This window comes from Xiphophorus maculatus, chromosome 1 (assembly GCF_002775205.1).
Source record: "Xiphophorus maculatus strain JP 163 A chromosome 1, X_maculatus-5.0-male, whole genome shotgun sequence".
NCBI lineage: Eukaryota > Metazoa > Chordata > Actinopteri > Cyprinodontiformes > Poeciliidae > Xiphophorus > Xiphophorus maculatus.
The window spans coordinates 27,524,924-27,540,509 of NC_036443.1; the positions used below are offsets into that span (position 1 = coordinate 27,524,924).

General features: G+C 38.5%; 2 protein-coding genes across 2 annotated transcripts in view; both read left to right on the plus strand.

The window, feature by feature from the left end:
* Window positions 1–28: 28 nt before the first annotated feature.
* nol9 (nucleolar protein 9) lies at window positions 29–6,796 on the plus strand. Its single transcript, XM_014468741.2, has 13 exons — window positions 29–183; window positions 1,223–1,739; window positions 1,827–2,037; window positions 2,644–2,774; window positions 2,882–3,017; window positions 3,463–3,559; window positions 3,670–3,767; window positions 4,941–5,108; window positions 5,189–5,441; window positions 5,522–5,636; window positions 5,842–6,016; window positions 6,128–6,261; window positions 6,350–6,796. The coding sequence occupies exons 2-13, from the start codon at window positions 1,278–1,280 to the stop codon at window positions 6,467–6,469; spliced, it is 2,100 nt and encodes a 699-aa protein (XP_014324227.1). The 5' UTR covers window positions 29–183; window positions 1,223–1,277; the 3' UTR covers window positions 6,470–6,796.
* A 1,981-nt stretch (window positions 6,797–8,777) lies between these two features.
* The window catches only part of plekhg5 (pleckstrin homology and RhoGEF domain containing G5), an 82,566-nt gene continuing 75,757 nt past the window's right edge, over window positions 8,778–15,586 (plus strand). Inside the window, exon 1 of the mRNA XM_023337293.1 lies at window positions 8,778–9,420. Coding sequence (XP_023193061.1) covers window positions 9,339–9,420 — 82 coding nt within the window. The 5' untranslated portion in view covers window positions 8,778–9,338. The remainder of the gene's footprint in view (window positions 9,421–15,586) is intronic.

The following is a 15,586-nucleotide window of genomic DNA, read 5'->3' on the forward strand; positions in this document are numbered from 1 at the left end:
CACAACAGCGCGTTGATGCAGTGTGGGATATTCACACACGCAAGTTAGCCAGCTAGCGGCGGCTAAATAGCAGAACTCCTGTCCCTTAGTTTATTTAGATTTATGTTTTATAAACTTTGTCTATTTAGCAGGCGTTCGAGGTGTTTTTGCCATAGCTTGGCATCGTTTTCACCGTAGTTGGTGGTAAGTTAATCTTTTTTATTTGGAAAGATTTAGCTTCAGGCTAATGCTACTGTGCACAGGTTGTGCTCCGTTAATGTTAATAACTATTAATTCACAGCAAATTTAAAATATAGAATGTTTAGTGACTGCATAGCTCTTTTATTTGAGCATTTTATGTTAAAAACTAGCCCAATTATGGTTAAGTGTGTTCATCTTGCCTCCTTAAATGCTTTGCAACTTGAAGCTAACTGAGGCTAACTTGCTCTGATGGTAAGATTTGTAACAAGGTTGACAACTTTAACATTTGCAGTAACTTCGGGCTCCTTCTGGGGTCAGTTATTAAAAAATATGTTGGATAAATAAATGTAAGTCAGAATAGGAGCACTCTGAAAATAATAAATGGCACAAAAGTTGTCACGTTTATGGTGGCTGAAAGATTCACAAATTCAACAGAGATTCAGAAGCTCATGAAAACCGGTTTAGCCGCCCGTGATCTTTGTCTATATTTACTTTATTTTTTTAAATAACTTTAGAAAGGTTGTATGATAAAACATTCACTTAAAACTGATGAAGTGTTATGAAAACTTATATTTTGGAGTAACTTATTTCCCTCCATTTACTGTAAAGTTGTGATAGAGAATAACATAAACGGCTTAGTTTAAAATATTCTTATTTAATATATGTTTCTCTTTTTATTACCACCATAATTACCAAACATCAACTTAAATAATGATTTTAAAATATTGAACCTTGTATTCTAAATAATCTTGTGTTCAATCTGTTTATGTTTGATGTTATATATATATATATATATATATATATATATATATATATATATAAATATAAATAAAAAGTTAAACAAAGATTGCTATTGTCCACCATGGCCAACAGGAGTATACAAAATATTTTTTTCTCGAATGCCTTATAAAGAGTGAGATTTATATAAACAGAATTAGTAATGTTGGAAACAATTGTGACTCACTCCAAAAGAATTAGTGCGACAACTGTTTTTTAAAATATGATTTTTCACTAAATATCTTCTCTATCTCTTTACTTCCAGGTTCCCTGCTTTGATTTGCCTCTGTAAAACATTACTGCATGTTGATTACAAGATCATGAAGGTGAACAAAAACATCCAGGTAAAAGGTAAACCTCAAAAATGGAAAGATGTGAGGAGCAAACGGTGCAGATCCTCCATCAAATCCTCAAATCTCAATTCTAGTCCTGTCATGGTCAAGATGGTAAAGGAGCACCAGGCGTCTATGAAGAAAAAACCCTCTTTAAAGAGGCTAAAAAATAAACCAAAAACTGTCCCTGAAAAGAAGAAAAACTCTCCATCTGGATTTAAGAAACTTGAGTCTCAAGCTAATGGGTGCTCAAAATTCGCCTTGAATGATGAGATAGAAAACCTTCCGGACTTTATGGAGGGTTCTGAGTCGGTTCATATAAATGGTATGGAAACTTCAGAAGAGTCAGAGGAAGTCCCAGGGAGCAGACTGGAGGGGGAGGCTCTTCATCACTGTGCACAAAGAGGGAACCAGCAAAACCGTGCAGTGTTGGTCATGCAGAAAAATCAGGTATGCTTCACAAAAAAATCCCTAATTAATTAACAGGTACAACTTAAACAACTTCTGTATTTAAGCATCCTGTTGGCCTTCTTGCAGACGCTGTGCTTCCGTGGGAAATGCATTGTGACCTGTTTGTACGGTCGTGTTGAAGTGATGGGATTTACTATTGATGAGGGTCAGAAGTCGTACCCCCTGTTCTCCCCAGCTTCACATTGCCCGCTCACGCTCAGAGCACTAGGACACACTGATTACGTCAGAGATGACAGAACAGAGGCTTCCAACATCCTTGAAGATTATCTTTCAGCAGGTAAACTGCAGGTCTTCTGTGAGAAGTAGCTTGTGTAATTATAGCTTGTGTTTTAGGAAAAAGAAAGATGAACCCGGTCAGAATTTCCAATCCCTGGTTTGACCTCAATGAAGAGTTTAAATCAATTTTGATTTCCCTTTTGGAATTACAAAAGAAAAAGATATGATAAGATTTTTAAAAAAGTTTTAAATCTATTAAAGTTGCAGCTTTAATAAATAATATAAAAATAGCTAACTTGGAGTCTTTTTATCTCATTAACAAACATCCAGATTAAACAGGATGTTTTCAGCTCATAGTAGAACTTGTGTATGGTGCGTTCGTTGACAGAAACACAGTTGGATTTTTGAGCTTCTGACTTGCCAGTCACTGGTCAGACTCAAAATCTGCTGATTCTGGTCAAAAGTAGATTTCCTGCTGCATCTGAAAGTGGGGATTTTCATCATCAGTACTGTTGATTTTCCTGAAACGGTTGGGCCGTGTAAAGCTGTTTCTCCCTAGGCGAGGCAGGTTTGTTTATATAGCAAATTTTCAGCAAGAGGAAAATTAAAAGTACCTTACATGATTATGCCCTAAACCATTTGAACATTTTTTTTGTCTTTTTTGCAGCATCACGGAAGAAATTGGTAAAAAAGGTAACACCAACATCATCCATCATCCTCCTGGAACCTTTAGAGACTCCTCTGACACATTTTCTGTCGAGCTTTACACACCTTAGTGAACTGTTCAGTCCCCCTGTGGTAAGCTGGTGGATATTTTTATTTCTTTTATGAGATCGTGTAGACTTTTGGCGCACGCTAGAAAAATGTTGATATAACTAATGATTCTCTTTCCTGTGGGTTTGTAGAGTGAACTAATGTCGGCTGTTCTTGACACCCCACTGAACGGTCTGGGTGTGATTCCACTTGCCAGCAACATAGAGGGACTGAAAATATCCAGGAGCTGCAGAGATGCTCTCGGCACAGTTATCAATGCTTGCAAAGGTGAGCATCTACATGTCTTGGCTCTATTTCTGACCTGATTCTTTTGGACTTTCAGACACAGAACGCAAATGCTCTCTTAGAAATCTATTAAATTTTGTTGCAGCTGAAAGTTAACATTGTCTGAAAAACTCTTCACACTCATATTAAAAAAATTATTTTTCTCACCTTGGAGATGCATTTTGTTCAGATTCCTTTTTTTCATGAGAAAATTCACTTTTGCTTATTTTTCACTGTATTGTCTTTGTTTTGTCTTGTTTTATGCATTTTTCCTCTAACTGTGTCTCCTTAAATGCAAGAACTTCACAGGTGATGAGTTAATATACACATCTAGATTTTGACAGTAAAAATTCAAATTTTAATGTTATTATGTTTATTTATGTAGTAAATAATAAATACAGCGCTTCATTATGTTCATGTCTTCTTTTTGTTTTGGTTTGTTGTTAAGGAGATATAGACGGTTGTGCTGTTATTCTTGTGTGTGGAGTCAAGAATGTGGGCAAATCAACATTTATCCGGATCCTCATCAATACGTTGCTGAATCAGTGAGTTCACACAACTCAAACTCGACTTTTTACGTCTGACAATTTGTATTTAAAGGTTTATTGTGTTCATAACATTGAAATTAAAGATAACTGTGTCATGTTAATTATAGTACTTCCAATGTGGACTATTTGGAAGGAGATCTTGGTCAAACAGAGTTCACCCCTCCTGGTTGTCTGTCTTTGTCGACTGTCAAAGAGCCACTTCTGGGTAAGATTTTCTTTTCTCCATAATCTCTTTTTGCTTGATTTCATTTTTGGTTATTCTTTGTGTTCCTCTTTACTGATTTTCAACATTAAACAATTTAATTTAGCCATAAAGATCTCTTAACCAAAGGACCTAGCAACAAAGCTATTTCGAATGGAGTAAATCAGAGCACTCTGCCTGTGATGCATTTGGCTTCCTAAATTCTGCTGAAGTCCAAAGCAACAGCTTGAGTGAACAGCCAACATGTCTCCACAAAAACTGCAGAAAATTTAAGAGATGTATATCTGGATATTTTCTAGTGTAAATGGAAGATTCAGGCTCTTTACCTGTATCAGAACATTTCACGGGTCCAGTCTCAATGCAGCCATGTAGCAGCATCTTTCTCAGTCTAGCAGATGTGTATTTTGGATTTTGTTTTAGGCATTCATGATAAGTCTGGACATGGAAAATGTTGCTCTGGTTCTAGAATAGAACCCGGTTCTACCCCTTAAACTTTGGAAAACATCCAGCTGCTTATCTCCTAAATTTACCACTTAAATTTTAGAGGATTTCTGTCACTTTTGGTGAATGTCTGACTTTATAATCAGAATTTTTCTTATTTTTTTTTTAATGGCTGATTTTACAATTTCAGGGATTATCTTACAATAAATATGGTAAATTTACCCATTCTTCATAGAAATGTTGGCTTTTTCACATTAGAAAATATCCAAGTTGTATCTTGTAAATAGGAGAAAATTATTATTTTTTTGGTGTTATTGTACTCTTCCGTGGCCAGATAATCTTTTATTTACCTTCTTTATTGACTCATGTGAATTTAAGGTTTTTTTCTTACTTTTTCATTAATTAATTTATTAAATGTTTAAAAACTTGCTGCTCCTGCTGTGAAGTTTCTTGTGATAGCGCCCTGAACAAGCAGCTGTTCCGTCTGTGTGATTTTTGTCCACTTTCAAAACCGCAAAATTAAAAGCGAATCAAACCCAATGAACATTTAGTCTAGTTCATTAGGACCCAGATTACCGAGGGTTTTAAGATTTTTTTTTTTTGTCTTATTAGCCAACTGAGAATTGAAAACCAGTGCATATGCGAATGAAAGCGTTTCCAATATGGAATAAAAATGTCCGTCCAGTGCTAATAATCAAGGAGGGACTTGTGAACTCACCTCCTGCTGCTTTCCAGGTCCTCCATTCACACACCAAGTCACCCCGGACCACATGATCTACTACGGTCAGTCTTCATGCGAGACAGACTTAGATGGATACCTCGAGTCTCTGAAGTCTTTATGGCGCAGGCGTCCACAGAGCAGAGAAATACCCGTCATCATTAACACCATGGGCTGGGTAAAAGGTCAGTTCAGGCTCCTCACCATAATGACAATGAAACACAGTTAAGATCTTTACCCACATTAAAACCACGTGTGTTTGCAGGACTTGGTTTCCAGCTGCTGGTGGACCTGATCCGCTTCCTGCCCGTCACTCACGTCGTCCAGCTCAGCCACGGAGTCTCCACCCAGTGTTCCTCCCTCACGCCAGATTTTCTGAGGATGGCACAGGGTTATCAAACGCACCCGCCCAGTCAGACCGCCCTGGACGAGCTCACGGAGAGGCACTGCCCCCCGAAAACTTACACACACCTCAACGTACAGTCAGAATTTCGAGGCGTGGCACGCCAAGGGACGGCGTAAGTACAATATAAATTCTATGCGGAGTGACTGGAGGACGTGTCGAGGCAGTTCAGTAACTTCTAGATGTATTTTGCAGAAAACACCAGAGGTCTAATGAGCAGAGAGAGTTGTCGTTGCTGGGTTACCTGAGTCAGCTGCAATCTGATGACCCTGGACCAGTTAGACCACTACACACCCTCACCCCCTACCAGGTAAATTATTAGAGATGCACCAATTCTTTAATAGCAATATTGATCTGTTTGATTTTGGACACATGGGTTACATTTACAATATTTTACAATGTCATAAAGATCAGAACAGTTTGTCTTGCGCATCACAATATCAGTGAAAGGTTTTATTTCCTTTTTACCATTTTTTGGTTGTAGGTGTTAAACACAGTTGTTGACTCTCCTGCAGGTACCTAGCACAGCAGTGGCTTTGGGTGTTATCCACTGTGAGGTGGCACCCTCTCATATGTTTTACGCCATCAACGCCAGTCTGGTGGGACTCTGCTGTTTGGCAGAGAAAGTAACAAGCAAAGGAGGGCCCGTCATCCTGTCCCAGGCGACGCTTTGCCCATGTGTGGGGTTTGGTATGTTTTCTATCTTGACTTTTTACATTCAATGTCGTTTGGCCCTTCTGTTTTTGACAAATTGAAAGAAGTTGAAGGCTTAGGTTGTGCATTGAATGTCATATCTTCCAGGTGTTCTTCGAGGTATTGACACAGCACGAGGTCTGTACTTCTTGCTGACTCCTGTAGATCCCTCCGTCCTCAGAAATGTCAACTGCCTCCTCTTGGGGGCGATTTCTTTGCCTTCATGCATCCTAACTGAACAGGTCTGCGGCCAGTTCATTCGGCATACTTATCAAAGTAATGCATGCGTGTTTGTATGTGTTTTAACAGGTACGTGTTTCTCTGTTTCAGCCCAGCTTTGAGGGTGAGATGCCATATGTCACTGCAGACTACAGCTTCGATCTGACCGGTGCAGGGAAGATACGAGTCTTCAAGGGCCTGATGAGGCCCAGTCTGATGGGAGTGAAGTGACCTGACAGAATCAGTTTATTAGCCTTTACATTTCTTGACTTGTCTTGAATCAGACTGGTCGTCGCTGAGCTGTGAATGTGCAGAACTGAAGTTGAGTTGCCCTGCAGGAGGCGTTCACTGCAATCTTTTATAGTGGACATTATTTCTGGCAAATTCAGGTGCTTGGATAACAGACTTACAGTTGTCTACTGTACCTCTGGAAAGGAGTTATAAGCTGCTGCGTATCACATGGACACTGATGTATAACATGATACCTTTTAGTTTTTGTTTGTCACGTTACTGATCTAAAAACCTGCCACATAATAAACAACAACAAAAAAAAAACTTTCTGATGAGACTTTGTCCTTGTTTTTGGATCAGTCATCCAACTTATTGGAAGTGATCATATTTTATAGTTAAAACCAGATATTTCTGTACAGTGTATAAAAACCACACATTTTCTGTCTCAGATCAAACAGACAAAATATTTCCTATTTTAAGTCGCATAGGATTACCAAACAGGTTTGATACCAGAATAATCAGAGGTTATTTCCTATTGATGCCATCTATTTTCTGAAGTGTCCCAGTCCCTCCTGTAGCACATCTGCCTCAACCTGATGCTGCCACCTCCATATTTCACAGTTGGAGTGGTGTTTTCAGTCTTGCAAGATTTGCAAATCACTGAATTTCGACATGAAAAATGTGTAGGAACTCCCAAGCAAGATGCAGTTATTCTCACTTCTCCCCTAAGGGGGCAGCAGATATTTGGGTATGCTGCTTTTAAACTGCAGCATATGTTAACTGACTCAAACTGGGCCTGAAGGGCAGGAAAGCCACAAGAAAAGCAGTGGAGACACCATTCTTGAAATATTAATGTAGAATAGTCCTGTATTATCCTTTCAGAGGCAAGCTGAGACTTTTATTTTGTTGTCTTGAAAATAACTCAGATGAAAAAGCACTCACAGCGCAGAATTGCTAATATAAGCGGACTGTTTGAACAGCCCCATCTGCCCACTCGCTTCTCTATGTTTACTATTCACCGCTCCTTTATTGAGGATGGGAGAGCACAAATACATTTTGGAGGAGCCATTGTTTTGGCTTTGTCAGTCTCATATTTTCCACAAAGATTTTATGCAAACCAGATTGAAAATCCATATGCAGGAGTGTCATTAAAAATAAATTAATAGTTATGACAAACATTCATGTGTTCAGTTTCCAAGCACAGACTGATTGTTGTTTTGAGTACTCAATATTGAAACTAAGGATGATTTTAAATTCTAGTAACTATTATGTCAGGAATTACAATTTGTTATTGTGAGTCAACTGCAGATCTTATGATGGAATTAAAATTAACAAGAAAACCAATAAAATTCTACTGACAGAGTTCCATACATTAAGTCATATTTACTCTTTTAATGATGCATTTGAAGCTTTTGCTTTTCTGGGTGGAATTTATTTTATTTCAACAGTAAAAAGATGATTCTGGCATTGAGAAACTGATGGGCAATCCCTAGATAGCAACCCCCAACTTCTGTAGTATATTTTTAAATTATGAACTCCAATGTCCAAATATTAAGCTTGTCGTTCCATCATTGCTTTGTTTTATTTTATGTTTTTTGTGCTGACCTCCACTTTCTTTTCTCCAATGTTGTTAAAAACTAAGGATAAACTACAAATAGCTAGATATACAAGTACAAAAAAAGTTTACAAATTAAATAAGATCTAAATTAAAACATAAAAATAAAGATTATTTAAATGAAAACATGAAAACAAATCCTGTATGTATTGATACCCAGGTACTAAGCAAAATATGAAACAGTTTAAATACTGTTTGCATTTAAACTGTTCATCTTTAATTTTATTTTTCTTTTGGAAATAAGTCAAATATTTACAGTGGGATACTTGCTGCTGGGAGATGGGATCTCTAGCCTACCTTTTATTTATGTCTTTTAAAGTGGCGAGGGTTTCCAATCTGGATTTAACTAGGACTTCCAGCCAACCAGAGAGGGCCGTCATCACCTGTTCTCCATCTGTAGGTCATTAGGCTGCTCCAATTATCCATCCTCATAAGGCCCAAAGGGGTTTTAATTGATTTTAAATGTGTGAAATGCCGATTTTAGCATGACAGTGAAGTTCAAAGGTTCACCATTTCTCCCTTTTATATTTCATAAGAAATAGTGTGTGCACAGAATAAAATATAACAATGTTCAGTGGATAAAAGTGTATAGCCTGAATGAACCTCCGCTCTTGGCCACTAGAGCGACAAAGTACAGCGAGTCATTTTGAGAGCCCAGTCAGTGGGAATGAATGGAGGAGAGCCGGATGGTCGATCGGAGACTCCACAGAGCAAACTAGGCTTCATTCTCAGCTGTGCGCGTTGCGTAAAGTTGCTGTAAGGAAATCTTTCCTCAGAGCTGCGCCTTTAAAGGGCTCCGGACAAGATTTTCGTCCTCTAGATCCCATCATTCCCATACAGACCGAGCTTCACCAGTTGAGCTTTATTGTTTCCCCCCCAACTACCGACGTCGAGGAGCTCTTTCTGCTCGTTTTTCTGCAACAGGTTATTTACCGCTGTGCGTCGCGTCCAGCCTGCAGCCCTAATCTCCAGCGCTGGTTAGTTCAGGTAACTTTCTGCTGCTGTGTGCGGAGAGCGATGCTTTTCTTTGCGATCTGAGCTGCATGCAGCATTGTGCTCCACACCGAGCCGATCTGATCTGACCCACCGATCCGTCTAGTGTGGTAGCAGGAGCGAAATGAAAATGGCCCCAACAATGAGACAGCCGAACAAACAGTAGAGTCCGATCCGTGTGGAGCTTCGAAACGCCGACAAAGACCCGAGAAGTACCTGGTGTTCGGCGGCGGAGGAGGAGGGTTCTGCAAGGAGGGATTGATGGTTCCGAACAAGTGGAGCATGAATTCGGTTCTGCACAAATCGCCTCCAAGGAGCTGGCTTGGGCTCCGGTTAAGACTGAGTGAGTAGCCTACGTGTTTGTTGTATGTGTTAGTGTACCAGTGGGACACAGTGGACAGGTCAGCGTGTTAAAGTCAAGCTTATTTAAGTTACTTGGAACAGAGCAATTCTCCAGGCTGGGATCCACTAGTCCTGTGTGCCCGGGGGAATTTTTACAAGTTTTCTTGACCAGAGTTTACCAGACTCTGACAACAAAGTTTTCAATACAGTTTTAGACATTTCTCCTGCAAATGCAGGAGTTGACAGTCTACTGCAGGCATTCTGTCAAGGTCATGCTTTTAATACAAACCTTGCTGGACAGTTTTTAAGATGGATGGATGAGGAAATGGATGGATGAGCAAGGAGATGGCTGGATGGATGAGGAAGGAAATGGGTGGACATTGAAATCGGTGGATGGAACCAGGTGATGGATGTTGGATTGGTGGACAGATTTTGAGATGATAGACAGCCGACAAACAAATGGATGATCGACAAACAGCGAGGTGGAGCTTGCATTGATTTCCTGACAATGTGATGGGATATTAAGTCTGGAAATAGCTTTTTTCTCTCTTTTTCTTTCTGTACTTGTCCAGATCTGGAAAATGTTAAATAATAATTCCAAACTTTTCCATGAACTTTGCTCAGGAATTCTGAAGCATCAAAGCTAATGGTTGGATTTGGCAACCTTAAGCAGTCATCCAGACTTGTGTAAAGTCAGAGGAGATAGTACAGGCTGATCTGAAGTCCTGCCCTGGGACAACATTCAGATGATGGATCTCCACTCTCTGCAGCCCAATCCCATTGACTGTACTGTTTTTCTACTCCTCTCTTCTCTAACACCTGTAGTTTAGATATTTGCAGACTTCCTCTGACTGCTTCTGTTCTACATATTGAGGTAGTTGGCAACAATACATGGCACAGGTAGCCAAAGTAGAATAGTTCTAAACAACGAAGCACACAAACTCGTAACTCAAAGTTTAGAATCTACAAAAGGATAAGAGACAAAGATTTTCTTTATCTCTTCTTCAAAGTGCTTTGCTGTATCTGCCTGATGGTGCATGTTCATGCGTGATGCACGCAGTGCTGGCAGTTCATGGGTTCACGCAGTAAGTAAAGTAAGCAGAGAGTTTAAAGTTTAGCGGTCTTAATTGGTTGAGTCTGGAGCCCCTCAGTGTTCCAGGCCACCGGAGTCTTAAGCTTGTCTTAAACACACAGGTCTAATCTGGGACCAGATGTCTTGTTGGGGCCTGCCATGCAAAGCAATGGCAGGAACCTATTGCTATTCTCCCAAGAAAAGTTTCTTTATTATTCTCCCAAGAAAAGTTTCTTTATTATTATTATTCTTTATTTTTCATCCGTAACCGTTAATGCGGCTCATACCGCTGCGTGCACACCTACAAAAGAGGTATCAAAACGTGCAGAAAATTCACGCCATTCCAGCTATTACTTTTGGTGGGATTCGGGATTAACATGGCGACATAATTCGCAAAAAACTACGAAAAAAACCCCATTATAACTCAATGGGAAAAATCCTAGAAATACCCTATTTTTGAGGATTTGCTGTGTCGTCACAAATTCACCTAGAAATGCCATTCAAATTTCATTTTGTAGATACGTCTGTGATCTCTTCGAAAGTGAAGACGGCTCGTCGATACCAGTTATGGTTTGTCCACAATTTGCCTCTAAGCGACCCAAAGTTTCTCATTTTTGCTCATATTAGAGTGACAGCCGACCTCGGTTCATATCTGGGCACAACATTTCTTTCTCTCATCACTGTAAATGCTCTGAGTGAGGTACAGATATGAATCTCGGGACTATCGCAGAAGACACATTGAACTGTCATACGCTTAAAACGCTTTTCGAATATGTATTACGGTTCCCGAACAAGAAGGATTTGTTTCCAATGCTTTTTTTCAGTAAAGTGTGTTTGCTCAAACACACTTGTGTGTTTGAGAGCTCACAGCTCAGAGCTCACACCTGCTGAGACCATTATTTGCCATAGCAACGGAACTCAAGAGGCTATTGGCTGCTGGTTAGGACTACGAATACGCATCGTTGTAGTTCTATCTATCCTCAGTTGAAACAGATCAGGACTGAGAACTGGCCTTTACAACTACTTGCTGCTTTGGGCTGTATATAACTGATTTAACTCAGTAACTGTTACACATGGGATTAGTTTTACACTTTAAAATTAAGCATATTGAAAATTTCACAATAAAAGCCCTGAATATTTTTACATGACGTAATTGCTCTTTTTTGGCTTTATTTGACTTTTTCATCCAAAGCACTGTTACACATGGTATTAGTTTGGCCCTTTAAAATGAAGCTTAACAAAAATTTCAAAATAAAAGCCTTGAATATTTTTACATCAGCTACTTGTGTTTTGAGCATTATATAACTATTTTAACCGAAGGACTATTACGCATGGGATTAGTTTGGCCCTTTGAAATGAAGCATCCTGCAAATTTCAAAATAAAAGCCTTGAATATTTTTACATGACGTAATTGCTCTTTTTGGCTTTATTTGACTTTTTCATCCAAAGCACTGTTACACATGGTATTAGTTTGGCCCTTTGAAATGAATATTAACAAAAATTTCAAAATTAAAGCCTTGAATATTTTTACATCATGTAATTGCTCTTTTTGGCTTTATTTGACTTTTTCATCCAAAGCACTGTTACACGTGGTATTAGTTTGGCCCTTTGAAATGAAGCTTAACAAAAGTTTCAAAATAAAAGCCTTGAATATTTTTACATGACGTAATTGCTCTTTTTGGCTTTATTTGACTTTTTCATCCAAAGCACTCTTACACGTGGTATTAGTTCAGAACTTTAAAATGAAGCATACTGAAAATTTCAAAATAAAAGCCTTGAATATTTTACATGAAGTAATTGCTCTTTTTGGCCGTATATGACTTTTTCATCCAAAGCAATGTTACACATGGGATTAGTTCGGAACTTTAAAATGGAGCATAATAATAATTTCAAAATAAAAGCCTTGAATATTTTTACATCAGGTAATTGCTGTTTTTGGCTTTATTTGACGTTTTCATCCAAAGCACTGTTACACATGGGATTACTTTGGAACTTTGAAATGAAGCATACTGAAAATTTCAAAATAAAAGCCTTGAATATTTTTACATCAGGTAATTGCTGTTTTTGGCTTTATATGACTTTTTCATCCAAAGCACTGTTACACATGGGATTAGTTTGGAACTTTAAAATGGAGCATAATAATAATTTCAAAATAAAAGCCTTGAATATTTTTACATCAGGTAATTGCTCTTTTTGGCTTTATTTGACTTTTTCATCCAAAGCACTGTTACACGTGGTATTAGTTTGGCCCTTTGAAATGAAGCATTCTGAAAATTTCAAAATAAAAGCCTTGAATAATTTTACATGACGTAATTGCTCTTTTTGGCTTTATTTGACTTTTTCATCCAAAGCACTGTTACACGTGGTATTAGTTTGGCCCTTTGAAATGAAGCATACTGAAAATTTCAAAATAAAAGCCTTGAATATTTTTACATCAGCTACTTGTGTTTTGAGCATTATATAACTATTTTAACCCAAGGACTATTACGCATGGGATTAGTTTGGCCCTTTGAAATGAAGGTTAACAAAACTTCCAAAATAAAAGCCTTGACAACATTTTAAATCGTACCGAACGGTGCACGTCCGCCTCGCTTAACGTTCTTGCGGTTCTCCGCGTGCCACTGATCACGTCGCGGCGTCCTTTGGCGTCGACGCCGATTTGTGGCGCGACGACGCCGGGCCCATGCCCGACGGGCGCGCCTTGGCAGGCCCCGGCTAAATTTCTTCCGAAATTTTCTAGTCTGGTCTCTGTTCTCTTCTGAAAAACAAGGAGCCCAGGCCAGAAATCTCAGCTCTGTCTGCTGTGATTCACTCTGGGGACAATTAAACCTTTTTGCTTTATGAATGATGCTCCAATAGTTCAAACTATGTGAACTTGAGTCTGGGAATGATAAAGTTACAAAGGTTTAAGTTACTGCATATCCTTAAAGAAGTATGCCAACAAATTTGCTGTTTGTAGTGTAGCCTTCATCTACTCTTTTCAATATGTTAAAATGCAGTTTTCTTTGTCCAATGTAGTTTTTTTTTAGAAGTTATTTCAGCCAAACCTCCTTACCTTGACTTATTGTACCAACTTCCTTATGTTACGTCATTAGAACCTTGCCAAAGTATTCACATTTCTTAAACATTTTTACATTACTAACTTAGCTGTATTTTATTTGGATTTTATATGATGGATCAACCCAAACTAGTGCATAACTGTGAAGAGTGTTTGTTTTCACCCCCCCACATACTCCCACCGCCCTTTTTATTCTGACGCACCTGAAGAAAATCAAGTGTGGCCGCCTTCATAAAATTTAATCTCAGGATAAAAGGAGCTACTCCTTTGAAGACATCAGAGGTCTGTTGAGATTATTAGTGAACAAACATCACCATGAAGAGTAAAGAACCCAGTTGACAGGTCAGGGATAAAGTTGTGAGGAAGTTTAAAGCAGGGTTAGATTAAAGCAAAACAACATAGAAATGGGAATATCCTTTAATATCTCTGTGGTGAAAATCAGGTGTAACAACAATAAGTTTGAGATTCACACAAAGGTAAGCAAATTCATACAAATAAGGATAAGACTGTAGAGTAAGGGCAAATTTACAACATAAGTTAAATAATACTGTACAGCTTCTAAACATAGCTACTTGGATTATGTGGAGCTGAGTAAGATTTTTTTTTAAAGAGAAAGTGTTCAATGTGCATGTATGTTTGTATAGCATATTTCTGCAACAATGCAATTCAAAGTGGTTTATGTCATAAATGTATAAAACAATGAGCAATAAACATTACATTTTATCAAATGCCATCATCAAGCAACTATACATATCAATGTATATTTGATGTATACATTGATATGTTCCTCCTAGAACCAGGAGAGTGGATCGTAAACATACAGCTAGGCCTTCTATGGAGTTGAATTGATGCTTTGTGTTGTTTTATCACAAAAAATCATAATGTAATACTTTGAATCACATAAAATGCATACAAGATTACAGCTATAATGTGACAAACTGAAAAAGATCAAGAACTATAAACGCTTTTGCGAAACATTGCAGGTTTACCCGGTCACCAGGAAGTCAGTTTCCCGAAAGTCTTCTCTCTGTGCCATATAAGGATGACCTTACTGAGTTAACTCTAAAGATGAGGTCAGTTCTATACTCGGAAACTGCCATCGGCAGAGCGTTTATTGCATTTCATATCCCAATCTTGATCTGGCTTGTGAAGGACCTAAATAGAAGTAGAGATTGGGCCAGCTATAATAATGACAATAAGGTGGAGAACTGCTGTGAGATGGACACTGTGAGATTATTCTCTAAGTGGAGTTGCGTGGGACTTAATCTTCACAGGCTCCTCAGTGCTGAGGGAACATATGGAGAAGGGTTCAGTCTCTCTGCTGGAGTCTGGTATAACGTGGGTGTGTCTGCCATAGTGTGTGTGTTGTATACATGTCAGGTTTTTTAGCCAGCAGAAGGCCTATTGGCATTCTGAACTTCTGTGTCTGGACTGTCTCTCCATTGTTTCATTGTGATTTCCTTTCTCTTTCCCCTCTTTGCATTTCTCTTCCTGATGCCATCCCAGGACACAGTTTTTTTGTTTTGTTTTGTATTTTTTCCCCTCCAGCTTTCACAAGTAAAATTCTCAGTCTCAAGCTATGCTGCAGCATGTTCTAATATGTATTTCGCACGAACACAATTGTTCTGTGAAAGCCTTGATCTGCCCTCAATCTCATTAACACCAGTGACCCTGGAGACATTTTTTTTTAATTCTTGTTTGAAATCACCCAGTAGAGTGCTTTGCATCTCTCCACAGTCAGAACTGGTCAAAACTGACTCAGTAGTGTTGGTCTCCACCTCTTGGTTAAGTGTAAAGTGTGTTACAGTCTATAATTAAGTTTATTCATGCACTTACACAGTAATCCTCTCTATTGTGTCCAACAGAAAACATGCTTATTTTCATGGATTTCAGTATTATGGTACTGCTGCATGTGAATTTTACTCTGACAGAGCTTTATATTGTATTTAGAGATGTTTGTCAAGAAAAAAAATTCCCTTTTGGCGAAATTAGGGAGTGCAAACTTGTTTTGATTTTTGAAAATCTTCTAGGGTCGTA

Excerpts from the sequence above, each read along its gene's own strand:
- nol9 (XM_014468741.2), top strand. The coding sequence starts at position 1,278 with ATGAAGGTGAACAAAAACATCCAGGTAAAAGGTAAACCTCAAAAATGG. Across the intron at positions 5,637-5,841 it reads ACACCCTCACCCCCTACCAG|GTACCTAGCACAGCAGTGGC; the intron begins GTAAATTATTAG and ends ACTCTCCTGCAG. Across the intron at positions 6,017-6,127 it reads TTGCCCATGTGTGGGGTTTG|GTGTTCTTCGAGGTATTGAC; the intron begins GTATGTTTTCTA and ends CATATCTTCCAG.